At 41.8% G+C, this 13,349-nt stretch overlaps 1 protein-coding gene across 1 annotated transcript in view; it reads right to left on the reverse strand.

The window, feature by feature from the left end:
* Nucleotides 1–256: 256 nt before the first annotated feature.
* TMEM135 (transmembrane protein 135) overlaps nt 257–13,349 on the reverse strand; it is a 174,888-nt gene continuing 161,795 nt past the window's right edge. Inside the window, exons 10-15 of the mRNA XM_081909969.1 lie at nt 8,333–8,500; nt 6,343–6,406; nt 5,799–5,875; nt 4,051–4,149; nt 3,473–3,540; nt 257–2,142 (exon numbers count right to left, since the gene is read on the reverse strand). Coding sequence (XP_081766095.1) covers nt 2,007–2,142; nt 3,473–3,540; nt 4,051–4,149; nt 5,799–5,875; nt 6,343–6,406; nt 8,333–8,500 — 612 coding nt within the window. The 3' untranslated portion in view covers nt 257–2,006. The remainder of the gene's footprint in view (nt 2,143–3,472; nt 3,541–4,050; nt 4,150–5,798; nt 5,876–6,342; nt 6,407–8,332; nt 8,501–13,349) is intronic.

Consider the following 13,349-nt stretch of genomic DNA (forward strand, 5'->3'; position numbering starts at 1 on the left):
ATCATTCGGCAGCAGTAGCGGTTCACTCGTCGGTGCTGTGTTAGTTAATCGTACTTCTCCCCTACCTCAAAGGGAAGCTATGGATTCATTTGGCAACCCCGATATAAAATTTAGTGCATGAGGAAAACCCAACAACATGTAACAAGTATGACCAGTACTCACTTAAAAGGCCAACGTGCAAGTTTATGTGCTACAGCAGAAAATAAACGGAGGCAAATATATTGGTCCATTAAAAAAAATAAAAATCAAACAGCAATGGTAGCATAATACCTTTATTAGTTTTAACTAAAATTAAATAGTTCATGACACAGTGAGTGTGCTTTTTGAGTTCACCAGAAAAATTCATTGGGAACAATGTTAAATTTTAAGAAGAAATAGGAAAAAAGAACTTGCTGGCTTTTAAAAAAGCAAAAACAAAAAGCCAAAATCAAGAGTACTTAAAACTGCAGGCTTTTTAATCATATTTTTCTTCCAGTGTTGCGCTTTATAACCAGCTTGAAGGCAAGTTTTCACAAACTCAAAATACTGCTTGCTCCCTGGGATGTTTTAAAGAGATATTATGCTACTGCTGTTCTTTGGAAATATAATTTCACTGTTATATTGGAAATTATTCTGTTAGGTAATTTTCATGTGCACAAATACACACACAGCTGGAAAAACGACAACTCTGCAGCAATTAAAGAAGAATCTGAGCAGTATCTCTAATCTTTCTGATGTTTTTCGAAGCACAGACATTTCAGCTTCTGACAAATCAGACGACAATGTTTTTTCCATCCAAAGGCTCCTTCACTGCAGCCCGCACCCAACTGAACTGATCATAGAAATGGAATCTGGACATCCAAGGTTCCACAGGGATCAGATAGGGAAAGAGGGGCAGTGGATTTCGAGCAATGACCAGCTTGCCCTAAATTTAACATACTTGTAATATGGCTCTTGTATATCGGCTACACTTTTTTTTTTTTAAAAAAAGAACAAAATCTGTAGAAGCAAGCAGCATCAATGTTCTCAAAAAAAAAATCAATCTGTTTTGCTTCACCTTTCAAACTTTGGGGTTTTGTCTCCTTTGGAAGGCCACTGGATTACTGACATAGTACGGAGGCTTACAAAAATCAAGTCAATTCCATATTCAAGGGCACAATCATCTTCTTAAGTCTCTTGTATATAGGTTTTCAATTTTTTTGCTCTTCAAACCATCTAGTATATCTTGTGAGGCTCAGCTCAAAACCTGAAGAACAATACTACATTCCATTCTGTGGTGGTCTTGTCCTTTCTAGTTATTCATACATGTATCTGAAGAACTACATTACTCAGGCCTAAATGCCCACTATATTTCTTTTTTAATCTCTCGGCAGCTTTCGAGGTATGCAATTCGACTTAAGGGAAGAGGCTGGGGGTGGGGTGGGCTTTTTCAAAGCCAAAGCTGGATATAAACAGTACAGTCATAAATATGGTACTAGACATTGGATCTTTAAACATTTTCCAGTAACAATGTTTTGTTTTAACCATCTATCTGGGACAGAGAAAACATTCCCCACTAAATCTGACTTTTAAAATAAAATTTATAGAATTCTGACATTATATCTCCAATGTCCCTTTCATTTTCTAAATGTAAAAATATCGTTATTAAGTTATCTACCGGAATGAATTAAAATGAATTGTTTTCAAAATGGTGTTATTTTTATTTTAAGTACATTCACGTACTTTGACCCACCCACCCGATCTTTTTTTGATATATTAATCCATTGATATATAATTCTGTCAAAAATCTACCAGGTTGCGTCAACCAGCCACAGTGATCCAGAGACACTTTCTACTAAGGGAGCGGCAGAATTAAAAGCCGCATCTCACTACGGTGCTTTAGCAACGTTTTGATTGGTAAGATAACGCAACTCACTGAAACAATACTGAAGTGGAACACAAGCCCTCTTCGGTCTATTTGACTGTTAAAGTTAATTTAACTTCTCAGCACAAACATCAGCCAGACTTCGTCCCAGGCTAACGTCTCACTACCAAGATCGCTCAACAGGCCTCTCTGGTGGAGCCACTGTATGTCTTGGGTCAAGCGCAGGTACGAAGTCCTTGAAATGCATAGATGCTTCAGTACCAAATACATCCAAAACTTTCCTGTTCATGACAGCAAACCTAGAAAATACAAGGCGAGAGTTTAGCACACTGCATCACTTGGGAGAGTAAGGCAACTCTGATTCTGAATGAAACCCGGTTCCTGCAATGCGTTCGCAGCTGAAGTAAGACATGAAAACTAACGGAATTGTGGCTGCCATTGTTTTATTGAAAATGGAGTCTGAAATTATGGATCTACGAAAAGAAACATGACCAAAAATCTATCAATATATCTATCTGATAGGCCAAACTAAAAACTTCCCCATACTAGATACACATGCCAGAAAGTAACTTTTATTTGCTTTATAAAAGCTTTTGAGTGTTTACAAGAGTTCGACTCCAATGTCTTAAATGGTTCAAATGAACCCCTTTAATGGACTAATCTCTGGTGGCCAGAGAACTTTTGGATATTGTCTGTTCTGAGGATTAACGTAGCAAAATCTTTTGCAGACTTAGAATATATTCACAACAACCCCTTTTTGTGTGGCTCACTACTCTGTCAGTTATAGTGTGCAATGTGGTGCACACTAACGTGTCCTGTGTCAAACGAATCCCTTTCTTTCTCCTCTTCTCCAATCTGAAGCTCCTCCTTCTAGCTAAAGGAAGTGTGGCAATGTGGTAGCTTACCAAGTGTTCAGTCCAATGCATTAACAATTACAGTGTTCCTGGGTTGCTTGAGATTTCTCCTTCCCTGTTTGCCTTCTTCTCTTTTTATTTATCTCCATTTTTAACTTATGTCTGTGTTCAGATAAGATAATCACCCTATCCCTTCCTTTTAATTTAAAACTTGGGAGCATTGCACGCAAACTGCATTCTACCCTAATCACTGCAAATCAAAGAGCGACGCCTGTCAGATATGACATGATTTTCAATTGGTTGCTTAGCATTATGGTGTATTTCTGTAAGTAGTTGACTGTTTTTTTTAAAAAAGAAGTCAGAATGGAAATTATCTTCCAGAAGTGCCAATGCAGATGGCGCTTTTAAGTTAGAATAAAGACCCAACCACAGATATGTAGGCATGTTTACACTCCACATATCACAGGATCTGTGATGGTGTGCAAATGCAAATATCCATTCTTAATCCTGAATTAAGAAACATTGTTGGTAACAGACATGGAACTGAAACCTTGCGATACAAGCAGAAACCAGGGAAATTCAAAGGGAATGGTGCTTTCCTGACCACAACCATCCTATATTTTTAATATACAGCCAGTAAGATACTTTGGGGTGGTTGCTCTTTCTGATGGCCTCAATTAGCAGACTATTGATCTTTCTCCCAAGAAAGAGTACCAAACTTCTTACAGAACTGCAATCTGCAACTGCTCTATTAAAATCACTGCTGGTTACTTACCTTCCCCTTGTTAGCCGTAATAGAAATTTCCAATATGAAGGTCTCAAGTTTTGAACTTCCATCACGGCCTACAACAACAAAATCTGAATTTAACCATATTCTTATTCTTATTATTTCAATTTATATACCGCCCTTTATCAAAAGATCCCAGGGTAGTGTACAACACTAAGAACACATTTTACGGAGCCTCCATAATAAATAAAGTAAGAAAGACATAATAAAAAGCATAACAACAGCCAGCGTAATAATAATCATAGGAGCAGTCCCACCCGCCACAGATTTAACGTCACACAAAGGAAGGGATGGGTTCAAGTCCAATGGCTGCTCAAGTCAGCAGACAGCTGCTGCTACCTGTTCCGGGAACACACACTCTTCCCCTGAAAGCCTCAGCAAGTCTTCTCGTCTAACAGCATAAAAAAAGCTCTAGCAATCTTGCTATTGGGAAACACAGGAAGGAGGCTATAGACCTTTGTACACGGGGTCAAACTGTCTCCTTGCTTCTAAATATTTTTACTCCACTGTAATTCATTGATTTTGACACACATCAAGCAGCTTCCAACTAAAGGTTGAACACTTACTGCCTGGAAGCAGATGGCTGTGGACACAGCGTAGATGATACTGTCGGCATGGGGAAAATAAGGGACCTTTCCAGCTTCGATGCCTTTGAAATACATGGCCTGTTAAATGAAAGAAACACAGAGCAAAGTATTCTTACAGAGGCAAGAGATGCAGTGGAACCGAGAGTGGCCACTGCTTCCACTTTATGCCTTCCTGCTCCAAGAATGTCAGGTGTCGAAGGAAGAAAGGACCAATTTCTGCGAGGCAAAGTGGGAAAGTGGAGAAGGAAGGAGAAGGGAGGCGCTAAGAGGGTAGCTTCCTGTTTGAATTCTTTATTTCATTTTTTTTCAAACTTGCTGTGCTGCCTATTGACCACCAGGTGGTGCCAAACCTAAATCCTAATCTGGCCTAAATTTTTACAGAGTCTCCAGAATGCTGGGGGAAATGTCCAAATTCTGTGACAAGGAAACCTGTATTATAGACTACCTAAATAATTTTGCCTGGCTTATAATGCATCTCTTTTTAGCATGGAACTGACTAAGAAAGAGGGGAACCGTACTAAGACGACATGATCAGTTGCAGCGGGAGTAGGAATAAATTCTAGGAATGATATGGGGCAGTACTTACATGTTTGCAGTTTTGCTACTTATCGTATTTTTCCGTGTATAAGACTATGTTTTCCCCAGTTTAAAATGTTTTTCCGTGTATAAAACTATGTTTTTTAAAGTTTAAAATTGGTGGTCGTCTTCTACACGGAATGTTTAAAATATTTATTTCTTAATTTGGGGCTCAAAATATGGGGGTCGTTTTATACATGGGGACGTAAAAAACGGGTATTTCTAGTGTAAACAGCTGCTTAACATCATATTGCATTAGAGGATATATTAGGTCCAAGCAATATAACTCCCTCCTATTCTTTCTTTCTCCTTCCTTCCTTCCTTCCTTTCTTAGAGCAGTAACTAATCAGCCCTCTAAAAGCTACTTGAAATGGTATGCTCTTTCGAAGCATTCTTTTTTTTGCTTTTAAAGAAAACAGTGGAAGCTTATTTTTATCCTCACCATTTCTCCTCCTAAGCAATACGTCCCTCATTGGTCGGCTAGTTTTTGGATGCCATGACATGGCAATTCATGCAGAGATTCTGCTTTCACCAGCGTCCTAGTGCCCTGGGGTAAACTCCGGAGAGAATAAGCAGCCGCTGTGCGGTGCAATATTACACAGCAAGTCTGGAACCAGTAGACCTCGTCATTTAGTGAAGTGAAAAGATACAAAAGGGAAAAGCCAACAGATGCATGAAATGCTATCCTTCCAAGCTGATTCCTGGTGTTATTTCGATCGGAGCTGCTTTTCCTCAAGGGAAAACTTAATATGTGGAAGCAACCTTTTAGCTTAAAATACAAGATATACCAGCTGAGCAACAAAGCAAGCATAGAAAAACCATTGCACTCAGGTTGCTGTTCTCAAAGAAGCATCCTGCACCTGCTGGTCTGTGCCTTTTCCATTATTATTATTATTATTATTATTATTATTATTATTATTATTATTATTATTATGCTATGTAGGGTATCCTTGTTCTGTTGCCCATCCACACAGAGCTCCACCTTCCTAAAACGAAAAAATGCAGGTCAGATGTGGGTTTAACAGACCCACTGGCTCCAAACCGCTACAAAGGAGTAGATGTGCTCAGAATTTTCTTCCTCCCGATTGTTTTACACACACACACACACACACACACACACACACACACACACAAAGCCGCAATACGCTTACCTCTACTAGTTTGGAAGCCAGGTACATAGAGATAGTAGTACTTTTGTAGAACATCATTGACATTCCTGCCAAGGATCCTGGATGAACAAGAAACAAATTGGTCACATTTTTTACCATGCACTACATGAAATTCTGTAGCAACAATGATCCAAATAAGGGATAACAGAGCTTAGGAGTCCAGCAAGATCAGACCAGAGACCAACACAGTCCACAATCAAAATTCACGCAGTGGCCAGGAAGATGACTTTGGATGCCCAAAGGCAGGGCTAAGGGGTTTTTTCTTTGCTGACAGAAGCTGGACGTGTTGCAAACATTCTGTCCCTGACACTGTTCATGGCCAATTCTTACAACATCTTGGAAACTAAGCTGATCTCCAACGGAGGCTTCCTCACTGCTCCCATCCCAAAATCGACAAAACCATATGAAACAAGGAAGCAGAGGGCTGAGGTTCCAAACCGGCATCTCTCTAGCGGGTAGGCAAATACGTGGAAAGTTCTAGCCCTGGGCAAGTGGGCCACTGCCATGGAGAAACATGGAGGTATACCTGCAATAAGTGCATGCAGTTCATCATCCAGGTTCCGTACCCAGCGCAGGAAGCAGCTTGTACCCTGTGTTTTGAGGATAATCACATCAACCTTGTTAGAGCTATAATCTAGTAACAAAGCACTCAATTATATCTTAAAAATTTAATCAAGTCAACTTAAACCCTCTGATTACGGCTCTGGCTCTTGATGAACACTTAGTAGCTGCTCAGCATGATGATTTATAAAGTAATCTCAACGTGGTATTTGGAGATAGACTAGAAGGTCATTCTGAAACAAGGACAAAGCCTCAGCCAAATCTGAAATTGTTCATATATACACAGCCTCTTTGTTTTTCAAAATACCATTTCCTTCCTTTCTATACATTACACCCAAACTGCTCCTCACCTGAGTCAATATACTACTTGGCTGCTTGAAAACTGCCAATATGAAGGACTTGCTTCCAGACATTTGGCACATTATTTGGAATGGGGCGGCAAGAATTCTGGAGTGTACTGCTTCGGGAGGGGGGGGGGGTTCATATTAATTCTAGTGGAAAAAGCTCTCTGCATGTAGTAAACTGGTGCTTCAGGGAAAGAGACTCATCTCTCTGATGTGCTAGCTTCATATACGCAGGGAGCTAATTACATGGGAGAGCATTAAAAAGTAAGAAATCCCCTGCCTTGCAATCTACAGTCTTGAAGAGTACAATTCAGAATTCTGCCACCAGCACTTTTAGGGTCCTAGAAGGTATACAAGAGAGCCTAGAGGAAAAGTTCCAGAGTGCATTGTATTGGCAAAACCTATTTGGTGTTTCGCAACTTTCTGACTAGTTGCAGGACCTTAGCCAGACCTAGCAGAGTAAACGCAGAAACCACAGAAGTGATTGGCAACTTGGCTGCAGACAGGATAGACGAAGCAGGAACCAGGAACTTGTAGTTAGGTGTTCATTATATACAGTGGACTTTTTACAGGAACAGAACACGGATCTTTTGCTAGCTCTCTCTGACACGACTCACAACTCCTACACTGACACACATAACTCTGAACCTCTGAACTCATGAACTAACACATTCCAGTTAGTAGGCCATTAATTATCACTCCATTGAGAGAGCTTGACCAATCAGGGAGCGGTCTCCATGTCTCTGTTATCACCAGGCAGACTTACTCCTTCAGATTGCCTTCTGGCTGTCTGCCAAACCTTAAGTGACTCTGTGTGAGTAGCTGCACGTACACAGTTTCCCAACACATTGGTCTTAGAAAGAGTGAGCATACTGGTAAACCTGAAAGTTTGCTTGGCTATAGCATCATTTATATATAGCCTCGAGTGGTGTGGTTGCTCTCAGAGAGTCTAGTGGGTTGCTTAAGAGTAGAACGATGTGATCTGCCACAATAAAATGAGTAGAATATTAGTATAGAACCTGGAGCAGTGTAGGAGAAATCATGAAGGCAGAAACCACACCTCTCCAAGCAGTAGGTGAATGGTGCTGTGTTGTACTAATAAATGAAGATTTCTCTCTGTCTTGCAAACAAGATATGTGTCATGCCTTTCAGACTCCCAGTTCACTGACGCATTCTAAAACTGCTCATCACATTGACTCCCTCACCTCTTTTCAAGCTAAGCTTGTTTCCTTTTTGTTTGTTTTTCCCCCTTTTAAGCTACAAAACAATGTCGCCCGGGAGTGGTTACAAAATTCCTCCATGGTCAAGGAAACAGAAATCAAGGGGATTCTCCCCACTTGTGACAAAGGAGCCAATATTCTACTAACACTCAATAGAAATGCTCCCCATTTAGTAAAAAACACACACCCCACAATTCAACTTGCTGATTAGTGCCCTTAATGCAATTATTTTTTAAAGAAAAAAGATTGTCCACATGTGTGTGTGGTAGGTTATGTGGCTCAGTCCTTAGAATGATACAGATGCTCGTTAAATATTTCTGCTGCTGCAAAGGAGCAACTTTAGGATAATTAAATTCCAACTTTTTAACTTTTCAGCACTTTAGAAACTTACTTTGTATATACTGACAAATGACCCCAGAAAAGCCCCAAGCTGGAAATTTTCTTTGTTGTAGAGGAGCGAGAGCAGTCGGGAAGGTTTTGTAAACAGATGCCGGAATGCTGACGGGATCCGAAGGCAACACTGGATCAAGTAACCAACACTAAACATCCTAATGAAGCCCTAGAGAAGATATTAAGAACGTGACATTTAGAGAGAGGGAGGCAGAGCAAATGAAAGAAAAACAGCCGTGTCAGGAACTTCACAGATAAATCTCACTTATAAAACAAAACCTTGGGAAGGTATGCTGTGGAAACATTCGCAGAAACATAACCTTGGAACTTACAGTCAAAAGGTCCATCTAGTTTCCTCCTTTTTTCCATTCCCAAGGGTTTCAGAGTGTAAAATTTCTCCCCATGGGTAGTATTCAAACTAGGTTGTGCTCAGAGTAGACCCATTAGAAGTAAGGAACCCAGCATGGCCATGTTCATTAATTTCAGTGGGTTTACTCTGAGTGAAATTTAACTGAATACCAACCATAGCTTATTACATTTTTATCCAACCCTTCATCCAAGGAGCTTGGGGGTCACCTTCATTTTCATATAAACCCTGTAAGGAAGGCTAGGCTGAGGGATGGTAAACGGCGGAAGTCATGGGTTCAACCCCCAAACGGGGCCACCTGAATATTCCTGCCCTGCTGGGGGTTGGACTAGATGACTCTCACGGCCCCTTCCAACTCTACAATTCAATGATTCCGTATCTGAAGGGCACCCAGTGACCTCTGTGGCTGCATCTACCCTGTGCCAGACCAACAAGTCAATCATTATGCCCCACTGGCTCTCTGTAGACATTCAACCACCTGCTCCAGGAGGACTGAGCCCGATTCTCTGCCCAACCCAAAATTCTTTGTGTCGAGTGGGCCCTTAGACCAAGGGTAGACCACCCACTCCTTTGCGCATTCCCTTTGGTGTAACATGGCAGCTGTTCGCGTCTTGTGTCAGCTGATGGCCCTTGGAAGACTGACAACAACCAAAACAACGCAGGGCAAGAAACAGAGAATTATTCCACTACAGCCTCCTCCAACGTCGTAGTGGCAGTAGGAGCATCCGAGGCCTGGAGGCTTGCTGGGGGAGTGGGGGGGGACTTATTAACACTTCTGATTTTCCAGTGCTACATGCATCTGCAATAAACATGAGCAACAGTTCAGTGAAGAAGGCAGGTGAGGGGCGTAACACCTGCTTGTTCCAACAGCTATTTCCAGGCTAGGAGATTCAGCTGCAGAATGGGAGTCAGGACATTGGAGGTTTTTTCCCCCTAGAAAAATAGGTGATCGCTGTGAAGTTACAGTAAGCGCCACACTTTTTAACAACAAAAAAGAGGTGCTGGTGCTGCGTACCTTTGAGCACTCATTGAAAAAAACAAAACACTGTGCCAGAGATCTATGGGGAAGGCAGGGGCAGGAACCTTTTTCAGAATGAGGGCCGTGTGCTCATCTCGGCAACCTTTGTGGGGGGGCACATGTCTCTAGTGGGGGGGGGGGAGAGAGGCAAAAGCAGGCAGAGCAATGGATGTACTTTTTCCCCTTTGGGCAGTAGAATAGTCTTCTACCCACATCCGTTCTCTATCCTCAAAGCAGGCAAGCAAGAGGCATTATCAGAGTTCAAAGACACATCCCAGCCATGCAAAAATACTCAAGGAGAGAGGGAACTAAGGCTGGTGAAGGGCAGTGTTCAAAACTCCCTGGGTGCCAGGCGTGTCCTGCCACTGGTGCAGATCCAATTGCAACTACGTGGAGATTTCCGAGCGCCAGGTTGGCAGCTGACATCTCCGTTGAGTTAGCTGACTCGTGCAGAGCCACAGATGAGCATCTTGTGCTCCTGTGATGCCGCGTGACTCATGGACCCCTTGCTGGGCACCTTAGTCCTCCCATCATCACATCAAGCAAAGTAAGTGTAGGGCTGAGTACAGATCTATTGCGCCGCAGCCTTTCCATAGGTCACCCTAACAGAACTCCTAGGCCACAGTTTTAAAATTTGCAGTTAATACCATTTCTACTGTGTGTGTGTTTCTCCTTCTTGCATACGGGGGCAAGTGAACTGTTGTAAGAGTAGGCTACAGTCAAGCAATGTAGCTGAGATAATAGAATAATAGAATTTCAGCATTGGAAGGGACCGCGAGGGTCATCTAGTCCAACCCCCTGGCAAACAGACATACTGTTGTGGTGCCAGCAGGGCCAGATTTAGGTTTGATGAGGTCCTAAACTACTGAAGGTAATGGGGCCCTTTATATGTCCAGATGTCCTTTGTCAACAACAAATTGTTGCTGTTTTTTGTGTTGAATATATGGTATATAGTACTTTATGGACTAAACAGGTATCTAAAGCCATTTGCACATAACAAAACATGTATTTTATCAAAGTAATTGTTGAACTTATTTTGTATTTTGGAAATGTACATCCAGGTTTTTTTCGTTTAGATTTTTTTGGGTGGGGGGCCAAGAGAGTGGAGCCCTAAGCAATAGCTTGTTTAGCTTATACGTAAATCCTGCATCTCACCCATATACACCTTTGCACTGCCCTGGTTAACTCTTCTTTGTTTTATTATTTTTGGAATATATTGCATGCCACATTGAAAACTTCAGTTAGTAGCTTGAGTCTGAATACTGCAAATGAATAAACACACATGTCTCCCTCCCTTCTTTTTTTACTTAATTTGAAGTCATGTTCCCCATGAAAAGTTCAGGAATGTTAACTTAATGGAGAAAAGAAACATTCAGATGTGCAATATATTTATTTTCCCCCTTAAATCCATGCCAATGGTACAGAAAAGGAAACAATGAGATGGGGAAAGCCTTATGCCTCGCGCTCAAACATCTGGAAGACTGTGGGAACTCTGAAAACAAAGATCTTCCTGAAAACACAAGCACTGGACAGCTATATTCAATCTCCAGCGTATTCAATTCCTGGGTTCTTTCAACAACCACTCTGCAAGGTGTCTTGCGAAGCATGCACTAAAGCAAAAGGAAATCCATGTACTGAACCGTTAAAGCTGCTCAGCCAATGTTAACAATATGTGGTTTGTTTCCATGTGCAGTCCAACTTCAGGGTGTATTAGTACAGAAGCTAAGAACATGGGGGGAAATCCTGCTGCATCAGACCAAGGCCCCATCTAGTCCGGCTTCTCAACAGCGGCCTGCCAGAAAGCTCTGCAAAGCCCACAGGCAAGAGCGGGAAGGTTGCTTGTCCTCAGCATCCAGAATTAAGAACACTCAAATGCCAACCATCATGGCAAATAGCAACTGAGAGTCACGCCCTCCATGGATTTGTCTATCCTCCCTTGTAAGGCACCATATATTAGGAGTGGATTCCCTGCGTTAATTACATATTGAGTAATCTCTCCTAAATGTACTGCCAGTTAATTTTAGACCAGCCTCTGGGTGCAGTGGGAAGGCAGGACGAGGGCTAATAAATGAGTCTGAATCCTGGCAAGATAGAAGCTATGTGGGTGAACGGTTCTTGGATCCAGAAAGCAAGTCAGTTGCCTGCCCTGGATGGGGTTGCACTCTCCCAGAAGGGGCAGGTGTATATTCTGGGTGTGCTCTGGGAACCAGCTCCATCACTGGAGGCATACCTATTTGAAAGCATTCCCACAGCAAAGTCTTCCAGCTGACACATCGGGGAGCAGGCTAACCCACAGTGATACAATTGAGACAAGGGCTGCATCATAGCTCACCCTCCTCCCAAAGAAACTTGAACTTAGCGTTGGCAGGCACACCACCTTCTAAGCACAATTTTAGTTGGGACAACTCTGTTTTGCAATAAACTGCAGCCATCCAGGTTGAGAGCTTGTGAATGGGGGCTGAAACACAACAAAATCCATTTTATTGTGTTCGATATTGTGCCAGTATTTATAATTCTAATTCATGCATCAGATGAAAGATTTCACAGGTGCAGAAAGTACACCGTGAGATATAAAAGAGCAGAGTAATTTTAACCAACTTTTATGGCCCGATATGCCCTCTCTGCTAAGGATTACTTTGTGAAACGGGTTTTCAAAAAATGATTAAAGGCTTCAAAGACCTCTTCCACGTATACTCTTGCAAATATTACCACGCAGATGAATCCTGTTCAACAGACATATTTTTAAAAACCTGACTCCATTTCTCACACTGAAACTCAGGTAAATATTCAAAACAGTAACAAATCAAATTGCTGCAGGTGCAACACATTCATAAATGAGGCTGGGTTGACTTACTGCTTACTTATTTTATTGGCTAATTTTCTCCTGTGTACTGTATTTTTCATTCCATAAGACGCACTTTTCTCCTCCTAAAAAGTAAGGGGAAATGTGAATGTGTCTTATGGAGCAAATGGTGCTGCGCAGAGAGGGAGAGCTGCGCAGCGCCACTTCAGCGACGCGCCTGTCCTGCAAAGCCGGAGGAGGAACAGAAGGGGCTCCTTCTGTTCCTCCTCCCGCTTGGCTGAAGGGGCGCTGCGCTGCGCAGAGAGGGAGAGCTGTGCAGCGCTCCTTCAGCCAAGCGCCTCTCCTGGCTTCTGCCTTAGCCATGTGCAGCCTCTTCCAGGCAGGGGGAGCCTTCATCCCACTGTGCTGAAGAGGCTTGGCGCGGCTATCTCAGAAGCCAGGACAGCAAGAGGCTTCCCAGAAGCTAGATCCCTCTTTTTTTAAAAAAAAAACTTTATTTAAGAAAAATACACACATATATACAAGTCCAAAAGAAATACTACATATATCCAGATCAAGAATAAAGAATAATACTACATATATCCAGATCAAGAATAAAGAGAGAAAAAGAGATGAGAAGTAAAAAGAAAAAAAAAGAGAAACGAGAACGAGCAACGAGATTGCGGAATAGAAAAAAGAAAGAAAAGAAGTTTTAACCCTTACACTTACATACATTTGACTTCCATTTACCTCAGTTTAGGATTATATAATCTCATGTATCTTCTGCAGTTGTTCTTGTTGTATCTTTACACATCATAGGAGTTAATTATCGTCTACTGTTAAATTCTTAA

Source organism: Podarcis melisellensis, assembly GCF_964234715.1.
Source record: "Podarcis melisellensis genome assembly, chromosome: 4".
NCBI classification, from domain to species: Eukaryota; Metazoa; Chordata; class Lepidosauria; order Squamata; family Lacertidae; genus Podarcis; species Podarcis melisellensis.